The sequence below is a fragment of the Phocoena phocoena genome, chromosome 10, assembly GCF_963924675.1.
Source record: "Phocoena phocoena chromosome 10, mPhoPho1.1, whole genome shotgun sequence".
Lineage (NCBI taxonomy): Eukaryota > Metazoa > Chordata > Mammalia > Artiodactyla > Phocoenidae > Phocoena > Phocoena phocoena.
In genome coordinates, this window is record NC_089228.1 from 66,979,837 (window position 1) to 66,998,246 (window position 18,410).

General features: G+C 46.2%; 1 protein-coding gene across 1 annotated transcript in view; it reads left to right on the plus strand.

The window, feature by feature from the left end:
• Nucleotides 1–12,001: 12,001 nt before the first annotated feature.
• Nucleotides 12,002–18,410, plus strand: part of BRPF3 (bromodomain and PHD finger containing 3) — a 31,305-nt gene continuing 24,896 nt past the window's right edge. The window contains exons 1-2 of the mRNA XM_065884761.1: nucleotides 12,002–13,452; nucleotides 16,809–16,965. Of these exons, the coding sequence (XP_065740833.1) occupies nucleotides 12,002–13,452; nucleotides 16,809–16,965 (1,608 nt within the window). The remainder of the gene's footprint in view (nucleotides 13,453–16,808; nucleotides 16,966–18,410) is intronic.

Genomic DNA, 18,410 nt, shown 5'->3' on the forward strand with positions numbered 1-18,410 from the left:
TTAATCTTTTGACTGCGTCTTTTCATTCTCCCTCCTTCCCTCCCTCCCTTCTTTTCTAATATTATCACGTTCCCATTTCATGGATGCTACTCTTTTTTTTTTTTTTTGGATGCTACTCTTTGAGGCTGAGATTTTTGTTTGTTAAAACTTCTGTGGTTCTCTACATTAACTGTTTCCACTCTGTTCCTTTGTTTTGGGCTATGACGTTCGTGAGACTTTCCTCATATATCTCTTGGTTCTTGACTGTCTACTCAATTTTGAGTGAGGTAATAAAAAGTTGTTTAAAATTGTGTGTGTTGGGGCAAAGGGAGGGGGTATTTTGGTATTTGGTAGGCTTCAATATAAGGCAAAAGGTGGCAAACTGAAATTTTTTTGTTTTTACTGGGGATGTTCCTCCATAAATATTTGTAAATAGGACTTTACTTTCAGAGAGGAATCCTGGAATTCTCTAATATCCTTTAATCCACTGCTTCTCAAATTTTAACATGCAAAACATGCACTGGTGGTGCACTGATTGAGAATTCTCCTGCCAATGCAGGGGACACGGGTTCGATCCCTGGTCCGGGAAGATTCCACATGCCACGGAGCAACTGAGCCCATGTGCCACAACTACTGAGCCTGCACCTCTAGAGCCTGTGCTCCGCAACAAGAGAAGCCCCTGCTCGCCACAACTAGAGAAAGCTGGTGTGCAGCAACGAAGACCCAACGCAGCCAAAAATAAATAAATAAATAAAATAAATCTATTTTTAAAAAAGAGTTAATTATTAAAATAAATAAATAAATCACCTGGGGGAATCTTGTTAAAATTCAGATTTTGGTTTGGCAGGTCTGGAGTGGGGCCTGAGAGTCAGCATTTCTAACCTCCTCCCAGGGCATGCCAATACTACTGGTTCTTGGACAACAATCTGAATAGCAAGATTCTAATATATTTGGCTCCTGGTGTTCTAAAATGTGAGGTGGAGGAAGAGGCTGGGCCACTGAGGATTTTGATATCAAGAAAACATTTTTCTCAATTCCCCACTTGAAAGGATAAGCTGGCTAAAAATATTTTCGTGGGATTTTTTTCTCAGCCCCCTTCTGGACCACCAGATCCCATCAATTTGTACCAGCTTCTCCCTTCCTCTTTATCAGCACTGAGAAGGGAAATGAGGTGGGGATGGAGTGTCTCACCATTCAGTATGTAGAGTTTCATTCTAATTGCCATTTTCAGAATGGCACTTTGTCCCTGCCTTCATTGGTGCCTGCCTGGAATCTCCAAGTCCAGATCTCTTTAGTTCAATTTCTTGAGATGGCAAATCTCCAAGGAGTAGTGGGGAGATCTGATGGCATCTAACCACCCTTTTAACAGGTTTTTCAGCCAATCCTACTTTCAGGCCTACTCTCCAAGCCACTGCCACCCCCTCACCACCACCCCCTACCCCCCAGCACACACATTTCTTCAGAAGTACCTGCAGTCTCCTACTTCTAAGCCTTTCTAGTGGTCTAAGTGAATCAGCTGATTTTTACCGGCTCTTCTTGCAGACTTTTAACTTTCTCTGATTTGTTCACCCATCTACTTCCATTCTCCAAAATTTTATTGACAGTTCTCAACTGCTGTTGTTTCTTCTCCCCATTCTCTGTTCTTGTGGATTTTACTATCTTGCAGGGTTTTTGTTTTAATCCTTTATTAACATATTAAGTTTGGGGAATAAGTACATGTGCTCAATCCACACATTTTAACCATCTATCGTTAAACTTTCCCAAAAATGTCCCTCTCATTGTACACTGTTCATTCTACCGTTTAGACTGTAGATTGAGTTTATATCTGCCATCATCTTATTGCTTATTTTTCTTCTTATTGCTTATTTGTGTTCCTTTTTCTTTGTCTTCTTTTTGATTGGTTGAATATTTATTATTTCTTTTTTCCTCTCTACTAGTTTGTGAGTTATATACTCTTTTTTCATTCTTTTAATGATTAGTCTAAAAATTACAACAGGTATTCTTTTTTTAATCAACTTAATTGTGGTACAATTTATGTAAAATACATGATGGCTATCCCACTATTTCGATAACTTCTGACAAATGTTTCTCTACCACCACAATCAACTTATGGAATGTTTCCATCACTCCCAAAAGTTCCCACATGCCCCTTTATAGTCAGTACTCTCCTCTACCTCCAGGCAGCCACCAATCTGCTTTCTGTTACTATAGATTAGTTTGCATTTTCAAGAATTTCAAATAAATGGAATCATACATTACAACAGGTATTCTTGACTAATCAAAGGCAAATATTAATTCTTGAGTTTTACCCTTTTCCCAGACAATGCAAGGACCTTAAAACACTTTAATCCTGGAATTGTCTAATATCCTCTAATCCACTGCTTCTCAACTTTAATATGCACATTGTATTAGTCAGGGTTCTGCAGAGAAACAGAATAAATAGATATAATAGGAATTGGTTCAAGCAATTATGGAGGCCAAGAAGTCCCATGATCTGTCATCTGCAAGCTGGAGAACCAGGATGGCTGCTGGTATAACTTAGCCAAGTCCAAAGGCGTGGGAGCCAGGACCAAGGGCAGGACAAGGTAATGTCCCAGCTCAACCAGAGAGCGAATTCAACCTTCCTCTACCTTTTTGTCCTAGTCAGGCCCTCAACAGATTGGATGATGCCCATCCGCACTATTAGGGGTTATCTTCTCTACTCAGTCTACCGATTAAAATGCTAATCTCTTCCAGAAACACCTTCACAAGACACTCAGTAATAATGTTTTACCAGCTATCCCTTAGCCCGGTCAACTTCACACATAAAATTAACCATCACACATATGAATCACCTAGGGGGATTTTGTAAAAATGCAGGTTCTGGTTTGGTAGATGCTATTATTATTATTTTTTAGGTGCTATTATTTTTGTTCTCTCTTTAGTAAAATTATACCAAGTAGGTGGCTACTTGCAGGGTCAGTTCTTTTGTTAAAATATGGAAATAACATTTTATGGTGTCCTGACTTCACGCATGACTAAAAGTTTAGGACTTAACAGAAATGCTAATTAAAGGCTGAAATGAAAGGACATTAAATCAGGTTGAACAATTTACACTTGCCACATGCTATTTACTTTTAGGTTTGTGGTTTAACATTTCACTAAGAATATGGTAAAATGTTCTAGCCAGAATTCAAGTCCAAAGAGGATAATGTAAGCCATACTAGGTGGATAATGTAAAACATACTGTACCATACTCTCTTGCCTGACTGGATCTTCAAGCATGAATTATTCAAGCCATTTCCGTGTTCTAAAAATCATGAGGAACTACCGCCCCTTCACATCCAGCTCCCTATAAAACAGACTCCATGCTCGGACTTTTATCTTTCCAGTCTTTTCTCTCACATCTCCCATTTTTGGTCAAACGGGATAACCCACTGTCCCCTGAATCAATATTATGGTGTCCCACCTTTCTCTGCTCATGGTGCTCAGCCTGGACCACACTCCCCCATCCTCCTAGTTAACACTCAACCCAAGCTTTAAGGTGGAGCTCAATTGGCACCTTCTTCATGGAGCCTTCCCCTCTTCTCTTTCATCTCTAACTCTCATGCCACTCTGCTTGCATCTCTCTTGAGGAGCTTATATGCCATTGCATGTTCTGGTTACTAATATACTTGCTTTATTCCTGTGATTAGATTTTAAGTGACTTCAAGTGTGACAGCATAGCCTTTTCACCTTTGTGGTCTTCACAGGCATAAAATACAACCTTACCTGCAGCTCACAGATAATTATTGAATGAATATGTATTTTAGTGTGACTAAAAGGGGCTCCAGAGAACTTGGGCTGACTTATCATTTCCTCAATCCTCAGGCCCTCAGACCCAAAAGGAGCTCCAGAGTAACCCTTTGCCACCTCTTAATTTGCAATGACCATACTAGCATGGTCAAAACCTCCTAAGTTTGAGCTTAGATTCATCTTTGCTTTTCTCTTTTGTTCCTATGTCCAATCACTCATAAAACTGTTGATCTGTCTTCTGATTTCTGATTTGACCCTTCCTTTCCTTTTTCTCTACAGTCTCTTCCACCATTCTGGTTAATGTCCTTTTATTTTCACAACAAATACTATAAATTCTTCCTGGTTTACCTAATACTGTTCCTGCTCTAGTTTATCCTATGCATAATGGGGACCATAATAATAATTTCACAGAGTTACAAATTGATAAATGAGATATAGCATGCATATTGGACCTACTTTGTACAAGTGCCCACTATATCTTTGGAGAATCATCTCCTGCCCGTGTCCTCTGGTTCTGGTAGTGAACAATGACCACACCTCATTAGAGTATCATGTCTTTCTGGCCACAGCTATTAGTTCAGGATGGCTGAGAGACTGCAAGAAACTATGTCCTGATGACATAATCTGAATCTCTTGACTTGACCTTACCTAAAACCAGATGCACCCCTGGACCTTCTGGTTATGAGAATCAACAGATTTCCTTTATTAATTAAACTAGTTTGTTTTCTAAGTGCAACAAAGATTTTTAATAAATACAGTAGGTAGGGCTTCCCTGGTGGCGCAGTGGTTGAGAGTCCGCCTGCCGATGCAGGGGACACGGGTTCGTGCCCCGGTCCGGGAAGATCCCACATGCCGCGGCACAGCTGGGCCTGTGAGCCATGGCCGCTGAGCCTGCACATCCAGAGGCTGTGCTCTGCAACGGGAGAGGCCACAGCAATGAGAGGCCTGCATACTACAAAAAATAAATAAATAAATAAATAAATACAGTAGGTAAAGCACTGAGCACAGTACCTTATAAATAAGTGTTAGGTATTATTTTTATTATCCCTATACCCTTGCCATATCCAATTCAACTTTTTCTTTCTTAACAACTTCCCATACAGACCAGCTAGGGTAATTTCCTTATTATTCCCTGCATGTTTTCCCTTTGCCTGGGCTGCCCTGTCACCAACCTAATAATGTCATTCCACACTCTTTTCACCAATTCACGTCCATCACTACTTAGAACCAGGCTAAAAGAAGTCTCCTATCCTCCATTTGAATAGCGGTGGCTCTACACTGTTCACTGCCTTATCGGATTTCTCCTACATGTATTTTCTAGTTATTTCTAGCTTGCTTCTTGATTGTACACTACTCAAGGCAAAGAAAAATATATTCTACATTTACATATGATCACTGTGCCCTACGCTGAGATTTTGTCATTATTTTCCAAAGCAACTTGAACAGTGTTGGACACACAGATGTTCGATAAATGTCTGTTACAGGAATGAACGCAATTAAATTTAGAGGGTGTGGTATTCGATTGAAAGCCTGTTGTTAGCATAAATTTTTTCCTTTTTCTAAGCAAACTATATTCTTACAGCATTTTCATTACAGCATAAAAATATCACAATGATTTCAAACTCCCATATTCTTCCTATGTATGGTTTAGAATTCTTTTATCCAAAGTCTAAGGAAGGAATATTCTACTAAAAATAATTCAACAGGGCTTCCCTGGTGGCTCAGTGGTTGAGAGTCTGCCTGCCGATGTAGGGGACATGGGTTTGTGCCCTGGGGTCCGGGAAGATCCCACATGCCGCCGAGCGGCTGGGCCCGTGAGCCATGGCTGCTGAGCCCGCGTGTCTGGAGCCTGTGCTCCGCAATAGGAGAGGCCACAGCAGTGAGAGGCCCGCGTACAACAGGGAAAAAAAAAAAAATTCAACAATTACTCAAAGTCTATTTCCTTTTCATTACACATATTTTTATTAATCCAGTGGGTATTGCATCTGACCCTTCAGAGGTTTCTTGCTTTGGTAAACTAATGATAACAGTAAATTGTTGACAAAGATATCCTGAGATGCTGAAAAAAAAATTGAGGGGTAAACTTTTTGTACTCATGTTTCCTTTTCTGGGTTTAAGTAGTAAAATAGTCTCCTACTCCAAATTAAGTTAGTGTCTACTTAGAAATGGAGGATTTTAAAAACTACTATTGGGAATCAAAGGTCTGTGCCTCTGTCTGTTGAACTGAATTGCTGTATGGTTTAATGGAAAGACCAAGGGCTGGTGAATTTAAACTATTTAAAATAGCTAAAGATTAAAGTGAATTAAATTTAGTGCCTCTGGGATTTTTGATACATGTTCCAAATTTGTTTTTTAAAAAATAAATAAATTTATTTACTTTGGGCTGCATTGGGTCTTCGTTGCTGTGCACGGGCCTTCTCTAGTTGTGGCGCACGGGCCTTCCCTAGTTGTGGCGAGCTGGGGCTACTCTGTTGTGGTGCATGAGCTTCTCGTTGCGGTGGCTTCTCTTGTGGCAGAGCACGGGCTCTAGGCGCACAGGCTTCAGCAGTTGTAGCACGCGGGCTCAGTAGTTGTGGCTCGCAGGCTCTGGAGTGCATGCTCAGTAGTTGTGGTGCACGAGCTTAGTTGCTCCGCAGCATGTGGGATCTTCCCGGATCAGGGCTTGAACGTGTGTCCCCTGCATTGGTAGGCAGATTCTTAACCACTGCACCACCAGGGAAGCCCTCAAATTTGTTTTTAATGACATAATTGTCCCATGTTACATTTAAGATTACATCATAGTGAACTGGCTATGTGTGCAGTTATACAAACAGAAACCAATTCCAAATATCAAAAATAGAAGCGAGGACAACTGTAAAGTTACCATTAAGAAAGTGGAAGTTGAAAATGAAAAAAAAAAAAAAAAAAAAAAAAGAAAGTGGAAGTTGAAAATGGAAGAAAAACATTTAGGCTGAATAAGGTCTTCTATGAAAGCTTTGAATAGAAAAACCTGGAAATCATATGTATCAGGTTAACAATGCATTTTCAACAGCATTTAAATAATTATTTTACTTACTGTTACAAATAGAAACCAATACCTTTCCTCAAAGTATTTATTCTTTAACTTTAGTGGAAAAAGCTCCCAATCCCACAAATGGGAATTGTACTAAATAAATTTTGAGAACATCCCTCAAGAAATAAAAGTTACTAGTTATATGTAGAAATGGTTATATTTCACATTTTAAAAGAACAAGAAATGAAATTCAGTGTTCTTGTTTCTATTAGTCTTCTTTTTTTTTTTTCTTTAACTAAAAGTAATTGTAATATTCTCTTGCCTCTGGGGCTTTCCCTTCCACAATTAATCATCTTTTCTTCTACACCTTCCCTCCAAATGATTATTCTCCCTAGCCTTTTGACGTTAATTCATACTATTTCACCTTCACAGCTTTCAAAACAATGCCCTGTCCTTGCTTAGCTTCACAAGCCAGTCCTTTTTTCTTAAAAAAAAAATTGGTTAATGAAGTATTTTTGCTATCATTTTGCCAGAAGGTGCTACCATGTAATCAGGAAAACATCTTTGTCATACAAATTAGCTTCCTTACGTTTATCAAACGTTCAAATCCAAAACACAATATGTTTAAATTCCTTAGGATAATGAACATCTATACTTCAAAAGTAGCAGTTCGTTAAGTTTAAGCATTTGGAAGACTTGGATCCTAAGCCTTTATCCTTCATCCTCTGACTTTACAATCTCTGTCATTAATGATCAGAACCAAGCAAGAAATTGTGAGTCTTACCAAGCTACACCACCAGCGCGGGGAGAGGAAACGCTTTCAAAACATGTCATTCATGTTCACATTTAAAGGCAGTCTATCCATACATCCTTTATAAACATCGTTAAATACTGGTGCTTAAGACTTCAGTCATATGAGGTAAGCTTTCCAATTTATAGGCAAAAGAGGGGTGACAAAGGAGCCCTTTTCTCTTCTTAAATTCATTTACCAAAGCAAAAGCCAGGCTGATTATTTCTTAAAGTCTGAAGTTGCCATTTGTCAAACATCTATTATAAAGCGGCTTTTGCATTAAATTAACCGACTCCTAGCCAAATAAGGTTTAAGGAGACAGTGTTTCCCATATCTATGGTGACAAGCAAGTTACCAGACGTCCTTACGTAGACCGTCAAACTTTTATGTTTACTCTTTTATGTTTACTCTTTTTAAACACAGAAGGGAGAGGATGGCACACAACGAAAAGTCAAGTCTGTTTCTTTAGAAAGATGTCTCGTGGGGAACGAGGCTCACCTTTATACAACAGAGGCAGGTCTTCCCCGGCTGTCCTCACTGGGGAAGGGTATGGACATCGATAGACCTTTGTCCTCCGGACTGGAGCACGGGGGGAAGGGGGCGACTTTCTGGGAGTACTGCAGGCACCTGCACCCCAAGAAACTACAGAACGGTTTTGTCTTCAATGACTGCTCTTGACTTAGCCTTTGGAGGGACCCTCTAACTCAGGGAGGGGGGTTGTTGCTCCAAACCTTAGCCACCTCCCCCGCACGGCTAGGGGAGAGGATGAATAACCACTCTAAGGAGTTAGGGACCCCGTCTTTCCCAGCTGGACCCGAACGCCCCCCAGCTCTCTAGTCGGACTCTCCCCGTGGCGAGCCAGGTCGGCGTGAGCCGGGGCCGCGGCGGGTGCAGATCCCGCCTTTGCTCCGCGCCCCTGCCGTGTCCGCACCGCCACCGTGAGGCCGAGCAGGGGACGGTGCCCTGTGGCGGCAGCGGCTCCGCGCTCCTCTCCGCGCCGCCCCGGCCGCCGCCGCGCCGGGCACGGGCGGGGGGATTTTTTTCTTGTTTCCCCTCTCTTTCGCGCTCTCGCTCCTGTTCAGCGGGAGAGCCCGCGGAGCCAGAGAGGGAGCGAGGGAAGGGGTGGAGGTGGCGGGGGGAGGGGGGGAGGCCGGAGGGGCGGATCCTGCCTGGGGGCTGATCCCTCCCTCCCCTCGGCCGGGCTCCGTGGCGGCAGCGGCGGCGGCAGCGGCGGTTCCATTCCCCCTCCTCCCCCGGGAGCGGCGGCGGCCGGGCCGGGGCCCCAGCGCGGGCCGGGAGGGGGCACGGCGGTGGCCACGGAGGTCAGCGCGGGAGGAGGCCGCGCTCCGCTCCCCGGGCCGCGCCGACCTGCTAGGCGGCCGGCCCGCCCGCGCCCAGGAGCCCCGAACGGTGGGGACGGGCCGGCTGCTGAGGTAATGGGGGCGGCAGCGGGGCCGGACGGAACGGGGGCGGGAGCAGCGGGGCCTACGGGGACCAGGGACTGCGCGGGATGGGGGAGGGAAGCGAGGGGCCTCCCGAGCGGGGCGGGGGCGGCGCGAAAGCTCTTTCCTGGAGCCAGGGTGGCAGCGGAGAAGGAAAAGGCGGGTGAGGGGGGGAGCTGAAAAGCGAGGACCCCCTCCCGCAGCCGCCATCTTGTTCCTCCCCTGGCCCTGGAAGCCGAGCCGCCGAGCCCCGCCCCCGCCACGCTCTCCAATTGGTCAGGTCAGAGGAGAGTTCCACCCCCTGAGCGTCCCTTGGCCCCCGGTTCCTCCAGACGGGCAGGTGAGGCGGCCAATGGGCGCTTGCCTCTGTGACCCGCTTGTTCGCAGGCGCTAGCTTTCTCTGTCTGAGGGTCGGACTCCGCGTCTGTCTCAGGCACGCTTGCTCCCTCCCCTCTGGTGAGGAGATGTTATTTCCCTCCTTTCCTCTCCGAAGGGTCAGGATTCTTCTGGAAGAGGTGCCCCTTTAAAGGGGCGGGAGTCTTGGCTGGGGTCCTTATTTGTCTCATGAGTATCTCGTGTGGGGTGTAGGGGGAACAGTTTAATTGCAGAAACTCCTTATTCTTCGCGGACCTGGGTGGGGTGGGCGAGTGGGGGCTCAGGGGATGCCGGGTAGACCTCTGGGGGTGTTGGAGGTATTTGGAGCTGTGTATGTGGGAAGGGCTGTGTGGGATGAGAAACTCCCGCCAAAAAACTAGACTGTAAGCTCCTTGAGGGCGAAACTCATTTCGTTTTTCCTCAGCAGCAGCCCTTCCCCCTCTGGAGTTGGCCCCCCAGTGTCTAGAGGCTTGGGTAGGACAACAGAGGCCTCTGTAGATACTTGCTGCTTGATTGAGAGATACTCTAGGAGGTAGCGGGTAGGGAGGAGGAATACATCCTGGCTTTGACAAAGGAGGAGCTACATCCCCTTTCTGAAGCATTTCAAGTTACTGTTGAGATAGATTTTCACACCTCTGCAAGGGTCTGCATGCCCTTGACAGGGTGGGGATAATAAAGCAGGTCTGTTGGCCCGGGCCGCCCCCAGGGAGTTGGCATTTGTCAGGCATGTAGTGGCCAAGGGTCTCTGGAACCTGGACAGAACTTCTGCGAATGATTCTCTTTCCTTTGGTTCCAAATAGGGTTTGTGCCTGCCTGGCACTGTGCCTCACACAAGTTGTTTTTTGTTTGTTTCTTTCAGTCAGACTTTGGGATTGGAAGGCTTTTAAAATAAGGATGTTAAGAATACCTTATTACCAAATAGCAACCCTTAAGAAATAAATTTTATTAATTTCATTTTACTGATGGAGTGTGCGGGCACAGAACGTTTCAGTGACTTTCTCCGGGTCACACAGAGCCAAGATTAGTACCTGGATTGCCTCAGAGCCTCTTTTTGTACCAGACCATGGCATCTCTGTGGTGTTCTTATGTCCTAGTGAGATGGCTTGAGCAGATCAGAAGATCTGGGTTTGAATTGTAGCTCTGTCACTTACCAGCTTTAGGGGGAGTGACACCTTTCTGAGCTTCTGTCTCTTCATCTGTAAAATGGAGATGAGGATATCTATTCTCCCTTCCAAGGTAGTTGTGAAAAATATTAAAAGTAAAAGGACTTTGTAGTTTGTGAAAGTGTGCTACATTATCATCACCATCTCCACTTTATAAAGATGGCAGATCCTGCAAGCAAGGTGACAAATTCTGTTTTTCTCCTTGAAATCGTCTCCCTGTTCATACCCTTCCAAGTCTCTGCCCGCACCTCAGGGCACCATATCTCCAAAGGTCTTTCTTAGTATTGATGGCCTCAGTAACTGTGACCACAGCTCCTTGTGAGCTTGTCATAATTCCCTCCATCCCAGTGAACAATGGGAAAAATTTAGAGTTTTCTCTTTGTTGCACAAGGGTGGACTGGATGTATTTTGGGAGAGAGGGGCTTTTGAAGTAACAGATGCATTGAGAGTTTACCCCAGATATTGCCCCAGTTACCTTGGCTTTAGGTCCAGTGAGGGTCCCAAATCGGCCACTTGGGGCCACACCCAGAGCTTCGAGGGTCTCTGCTTAGAGATGTACTAGCCAATGCATCCTGAATGCTGCCTTTTGCAGAGAATACCCTGCACATTGTAGTTTGAAGTCCTTAGACCACATGCAATAGACATTTCAGGTGCCTTACCCCTTCACCCCTGGGCATGGTCGGGGATTGTGTTTCTGATCATGGATCATGGTAAGATGGGTTGGGAGAGGGCTCTAGACCTGTGGATTTTTGATCCCCCATGGGGTCACAGGTCATGTGTAGAGCTTGTAAGTGGATGCTGTTCTTGTTTACTCCTTTCCTCAGCCTTAACCACCACCCCCTTTTCCATAGTTAGCTGTCCCACAGCCTTATATACCTCATTAGAACATTAGCTCTCTCCCCATGTTGCATTGATCTGTAGTGATCTGTTGTGTTTACTTTTCTGTCCCTTCAATCAGACAGCGCTCCTTGAGGGCAGGGATCATGAGTGTTTGATTTCTCATTTCATTCAGCTAACACTTATAGAATGCTTATTTAGGAGTCAGGCACCGTTCCAGGTGCTGGAGATACAGCAGTGAACAGGACAGGCAAAAATCCCTCCCCTCATGGGCCTTACATTCTAGAGGAAGGAAACAAATATACATGATAAATATATAAATTACATAGCACAGTAAAAAATTGGTGAGTGTTATAGTGAAATATAAAGCAGGATGAAAGATTGCTGGTGGGGGAAAGGGATTTGCAATTTTGGATAGAATGGTCAAAGGTCTCACTGAGAAACACTGTTTATGGAAAGACTTGGAGGAGGTGAAAGAGCAAGCCATGTGGATACCTGAGGGGCAGGATGTTCAGACAGAGGGAATAGCCAGTTTGCTCAGTGGCCACTTGATCAGATGGAAGGGTAAATGAATGCATGCATGCCTGAACATCTGGCTCACAGTCTCCTGGCCTCCTCTTTAGGCCTGTCTCGTTGGTTCCCGGGTGCCATGAGGAAGCCTCGCCGGAAGTCACGGCAGAATGCCGAGGGCCGGCGCTCCCCATCCCCCTATAGTCTGAAGTGCTCACCCACTCGGGAGACCCTGACATATGCCCAGGCCCAACGGATCGTCGAGGTGGACATTGATGGACGTCTGCATCGTATTAGCATCTATGACCCACTCAAGATCATCACAGAGGATGAGTTGACTGCCCAGGATATCACCGAATGCAATAGTAACAAGGAAAACAGTGAGCAGCCTCAGTTCCCTGTCAAGTCCAAAAAACCCTCATCCAAGGGCAAGAAGAAGGAGTCCTGCTCCAAGCATGCATCCGGCACTTCCTTCCACCTCCCACAACCCAGCTTCCGCATGGTGGACTCAGGCAGTCAACCAGAAGCACCCCCGCTGCCTGCTGCCTACTACCGCTACATTGAGAAGCCACCTGAAGACCTGGATGCAGAAGTAGAGTACGACATGGATGAGGAGGACCTTGCCTGGCTGGACATGGTAAATGAGAAGCGGCGAGTAGATGGGCACAGTTTGGTGTCGGCAGATACCTTTGAGCTGCTGGTGGACCGGCTTGAGAAGGAGTCGTACTTGGAGAGTCGAAGCAGTGGGGCCCAACAGTCACTCATTGACGAAGATGCTTTCTGCTGTGTATGCCTGGATGACGAATGCCACAACAGCAACGTCATTCTCTTCTGTGACATCTGCAACCTGGCCGTACACCAGGAGTGCTATGGCGTCCCTTACATCCCCGAGGGCCAGTGGCTATGCCGCTGCTGTCTACAGTCTCCCTCCCGGCCTGTGGATTGCGTCCTCTGCCCCAACAAGGGTGGCGCCTTCAAACAGACCAGTGATGGGCACTGGGCCCACGTGGTGTGTGCCATCTGGATCCCTGAAGTCTGCTTTGCTAACACCGTGTTCCTGGAGCCTATTGAGGGCATCGACAACATCCCACCTGCCCGCTGGAAACTAACCTGCTATATCTGCAAGCAGAAGGGGCTGGGTGCAGCCATCCAGTGCCATAAGGTGAACTGCTACACGGCCTTCCATGTGACGTGTGCACAGCGGGCTGGGCTCTTCATGAAGATTGAGCCTATGCGTGAGACCAGCCTCAATGGCACCATCTTCACAGTGCGCAAGACCGCCTACTGTGAGGCCCACTCGCCGCCAGGTGCCGCCACTGCTAGGAGGAAGGGCGACTCCCCAGGAAGTCTCAGTGAGGTTGGGGATGAAGAAGGGCTGAAGGAAGGCTGTGGGGAGGAAGAAGAGAAGGAAGAGGTAGAAGAGGAGGAGGAAGATGAAGGCCAAGGTGGGGTAGGTGGCCCCCTCAAGGGAGTGTCCAAGAAGAACAAGATGACTTTGAAGCAAAGGATCAAGAAGGAGCCAGAGGAAGTGGGCCGAGACACACCCTCCACTGTCCCCATGGTCACTGTCCCACAGATACCCTCTTACAGGTGAGCCTGCCCAGGAGGGCTCCCTAGGGACTCATGATTTCTTCTCGGGCTGGTGTTGGCCCTGAGCCAGGCTTCTGAGCCAGGCTTCTTTCCCCAAGGTTGGTGAATACCTCTTCTCTTCTGTGCTCTCAAATTTAGACTTCTCCTGTAGACCCTGGGCTCACCTGGACTGGTTTGTGGTTTTGATTGTGCCCTTCAAAGCAATGTCTTTCCTTTGATTCAAGGTGAGACAGACACTTAAGTTGCTTAGAAACCCAGGTGACAGGATGTCTAAGGTAATATTTTTCAACAGGGCACAAGTGGCATTTTGGACAGGAGGTAATTCATTATTAGGGCTGTCCCGTACATTTCTCGATGTTTAGCATCCCTAGTCTTTGTCTGTAAGTGCCATTTGCATCCCCTCCCTCATTGCCTGGTCTTTGTGACAACCTCAGATGCTCCCTACTTATGTTTCTAGTAACCTTATGGGGCTAGAACTACTTCCAATTGAGAACCACTGTTTCAAGGGGTCAGTATAGGTACCTGCTGTCCAGAAAGCTCTGTCCTGGGAATGATGGGGACTTTGTGTAAGGGGGTGGTCATGTGGGGAAGACATGCTATGTCTCCTCCTGAGAAGCTTTTAGATTTAGAGGAAAGAAGATCACTCAGCTCTGCTGTGTAACTAAGCCGCCTTGGCCCCCACCGAGTCTGTAGAGAAACCATTGTGCCTGTTTTAAACCATCAGAGAGATAGCTGGCACTGTTGGAGGGATGGGAGCTTGGCAGACAAGCAAGAGACAGGGAAGATTTTCCAGCGGAGGCCCATCTCATTGGTGATGTTCACTAAAATGACTACAGTGTTAGAGCAGGAAGGAATCTTGGAGATTATTCATCTAACATAGTCCTTGCACCTTCTCCCACACCCCCAGATGAAGAAACTGCGGCCACGGGAGGTAAAGTTGTTCACTCCATTATCATTCAATGAGATGTTTATTGAGCACTTACTATATGCCAAGTCCTGTTCTAAGGGCTGGAAGGAACCAGGGGTAAAGCGACAGACCCTGGACAAGCTGGGGCTTGTGATGCCTCTAGGTTCTGTTCCTGCTGTCTGTCTCTCTTGGTGTAAGGGATAGGGAGAAAGGAGTACTGGAGGGCAGTGGGGAGTGAGTTGTATGAGGGAAATAGGCAACCAGACTTGTTGGTCTGGAAGGAAGACACAAGAGCTGACAAGATCCAGAGGGAGAGGCTCTTGTGAGCCATGGCTGGAGTTAGATTCAGTCAACTGGAAACGGGCCTTCTAGTCACAGAGCTGTTCTAGGCTCACCTCCTCCCTTAGGTGAGGTCCATGCTTAGTCTCCATCTGTAGGGTGGTTATGCCCTGGGGCTAGACTTTTTGGTTGTCAGGTCTGCTCTTGTAGGTGGTCTCTTGCAGGGGCCAGCACAGCATGCTGGCTAAGAACCAGACAGACCTGTGTTTGAATCTTGCTTCTGTCACTAACTACCTGTGTGATCTTTGGCAAGTCACTTAACTTCTTTCAGCCTTAGTTTATTTATTTGTAAGTGAAACTGCCTTATAGGGTTGTTGGGAGAAATAGATGAGATAATACAAGTAAAGCACAGTGCCTGGCAAATAGTAAGTGCTCAATAAATGATGGCTGCTGCTGCTACTGCTATTTTATTATTATTCTTTTCCCCACCTGCACAAATACCGTTGGGACCCTCCATGGCCAAGAGGTTGTAGAGGGAGGGGGCTGCCTGCATCTGGGCAGGTGTGCTTGGCATGGGTGTTGGTGGGGGATCTGTCCTTTGGGGAAAGGCCTAGGCCTTGATTTTGTAAGCTTGGCTTTGGGGCAGGAATGTCTGACCGTGGAAAGGCACAAGGCCTGGGTGAGCAATGTCTAGCCCAACATGAACATCCTTCTTAGATTCCACCTTCTTGTTTAGCCACAATTGTCTTCCTTTCAGTGGAGTAAGAGGAAGAGAAGAAGCAGAGGAAACGCCACAGGAGCACTGACGCCTTGCTTAACCAATTTCGGAACACAGATGTTGTAGCAGAGAGATCATGAGTTCAAATCCTGCCCAGCTTCACCATCTTTTTAGCTGCATTAGTGACTTTGACAATGTTCCTAAGCTGCCTTTCCATCTTTTGTAACATGGGAATAATGTGACCCACGTTGAAGTTTGGGCATTATGGTAGAGACTGTGGGAGCTCATTAATTCCCTTCCCACTCCTCCCCCGCCACATGTTATTGGCTTGAACGCCGACCTCCAGACTTCTCTTTTGGCGCAGTTTAGCCAGCTAAATTAAAAAAATTTTTTTAAATTTTCATACAATTTTTAAAGCTTACTTTCTATTTGCAGTTATTACAGAATACTGGCTATATTCCCTGTGTTGTACAATATATCCTTGAGCCTATCTTACACCCAATAGTTTGTACCTCCCACTCCCCCAGCCCTGTATTGCCCCCCACCCCCCTGCCGCACACTGGTAACCACTCGTTTGTTCTCTATATCTATGAGTCTGCTTCTTTTATGTTTTATTCACTAGCTTGTTGTATTTTTTATTTGTTTATTTATTTTGGCCACGCCACACGGCTTGTGGGATCTTAGTTCCCTGACCAGGGGTTGAACCTGGGCCCTTGCAGTGAAAGCACGGAGTCCCAACCACTGGACCGCCAGGCAATTCCCCTGTTGTCTTTTTTAGTTTGCACATATAAGCGTTATCATACAGTACTTATCTTTCTTTGTCTAGCCAGCTGACTTTTCAGATTCTCCATCCTCTTACATCTTTAGATCCATTTTTTTTTTTCATTTGGTTCAAAATTAGACGTTTTTAGGCTACTGAGATTTTTAATGAAAAACCAGAGGTCAGACAACTCCAAAGGGTTGTATTTGGGTTCAGAAGGCAGTAGCCTGCTATATTCCTACTAATTTTCCTTCCAGCTTGGCTGTGGACTACTCCCTGGTCTGGTGGGACCCTTAACTACAGGGGGCAGGAAATAGTGACCGCTTTGCCCACAGCTTATGCAAGTTCCTGTTCTCTTTTGCTGCCTTTATCAAGAGAAGAGTGGGGGTGTTGGGGCACAGACCTGTGTCTCAGGAGTCCAGGACTATAGGGTCAGGATTCCTGGGGGAGGGTTCTTTTGGAGGATCAGGACTGCAAGGCAGGAGGTGGAAAATCAAGTGAAATATCCCGTGCTGAATCTGAGCTGCTTAACTTTGCTGTCCTTTTCAAGGCTTTCTCTGAGGTGAGGCTTTGGCTACTTTATTCTGTCTTTCTCTATAAGGTTCAGAAATGAACCAGGGGGTCTGAATAGGAGGCTGTAATCTGGGCTGCCCACTGACCCTGTCTTTCACTTCCCTCTGCCTCTACTCAAGGTTGAACAAGATCTGTAGTGGTCTCTCCTTTCAGAGGAAAAACCAGTTCATGCAGCGGCTTCACAACTACTGGCTGTTGAAGCGGCAGGCACGGAACGGTGTCCCCCTCATACGGCGCCTGCACTCCCACCTGCAGTCCCAAAGGAATGCTGAGCAGGTAGGTGAAGTAGTTATTTGAGGGCAGTGGAGGGAGGTGGAGAGTGACGAAGGAGAGATGGTTGGGGCAACTCTCCCTGAGCCCTCTGCGGGGCCTTTGCCTGTAGCCATCACCTCTCTAGGTGGTCCATCCGAGGAGTGACCCCCAGGACTGTAGAGCTCTTCAGACCAGACAGCAGCCCTTCTAGGTGAGAGAGGCTTGGCTTGGAGCAAATTCTAGGGGAGAGTGGAAAGCAAGCCCAGCTTTCCCTCTACGTGGGGAAAACCCTTTAGATATGGTAGAAAGGAAGAAGTGGGCTGAGTGAGAGTCAGGTGACCATGTTGTATAAGTTAGGAAGGCATACTTTCCTTAAGACACCATACTGCTATCTGCCTAAAAATGTTCCATAAAAAATACACTAACCATCTAGGTTGTAGCGCACAGCCTGCCCAGTTGGGGTGATCTTTTAGACATTAGCAACTGGAGTTACTGCATGTTTAGTGTTTTCCGAGATGTTGGAGTCCTCCTGAGAGACTTTTAAAAAACATATTTAGTTCTCTCTGCCTCTTCACTTGTTCCATTACTTCTGCCTTGAAATATTCCCACACCATTACTCCAGAGACAAGGCAAGCCTTCCCATGACTCTGGTGCCCTCTGTTCTGTCTGATTTTACTTTTGCCTTTTGTAACTGAAGTCCTGAAGGGGAAGTGTATATCCAATCTCTCCTTGAAATGGTCTGCTTGCTCCCCTGTAGCTTCTTCTAGAACATCAGTGACCCCTTCCAGCCCAGCAAGTCTTTCCTCAGATTCTCACCTTATAGACTGTTGGACTGCATTTGACACCACGATCACTTTGTCTTACAGCTTCTCTGTGACACCATTTCCCACCCCCTCTACCCCACTGACTGTACCCTGTGCTGATCCTAATTCTTACCCCTTAATGGTAATACTCCCAGGGGCTCTGTTGCCTCCCTGTTGGCTTGGAGAGCTTGTCCACTCTCATAGTTGTCAATAACTGTGTAGCAGTAGCTCCAGGTTTCTTGTCTTGTCCCCTCCCTTTTTTCTGCCCTCAGTCCCTCTGGGGCAGACGAACTATAGATGTCCGTGTAGATGTTATTTCCTGAACTCAGATGTTGGAAACTGAATTCATTCATTATCTTCCTTCATCTCCGTAAATGTATTTCCCCATTACTGTTATGGAAGCTTCTTCCTCCTGACCTCAGATGTTGCCCACCTTGGAGTTACTTTTGGCTCTTTCCTCCATAAGGAGCTGCAGTTAATCATCCCCTGATCTGTTTTGGGGGATTTATCAGTATATGGTCCTTTATCTCCATTCCACAGCTACCCTGCTCACCCATGCCCCCTTAATTTCAGCAGTAACTTTCTAGGTGGTCTCCAGCCTCTAATTCTTTCTTTGCTTTACAGCTGGTACTGTCTTACACACTTAACCATTTTCCATCCTGTCAT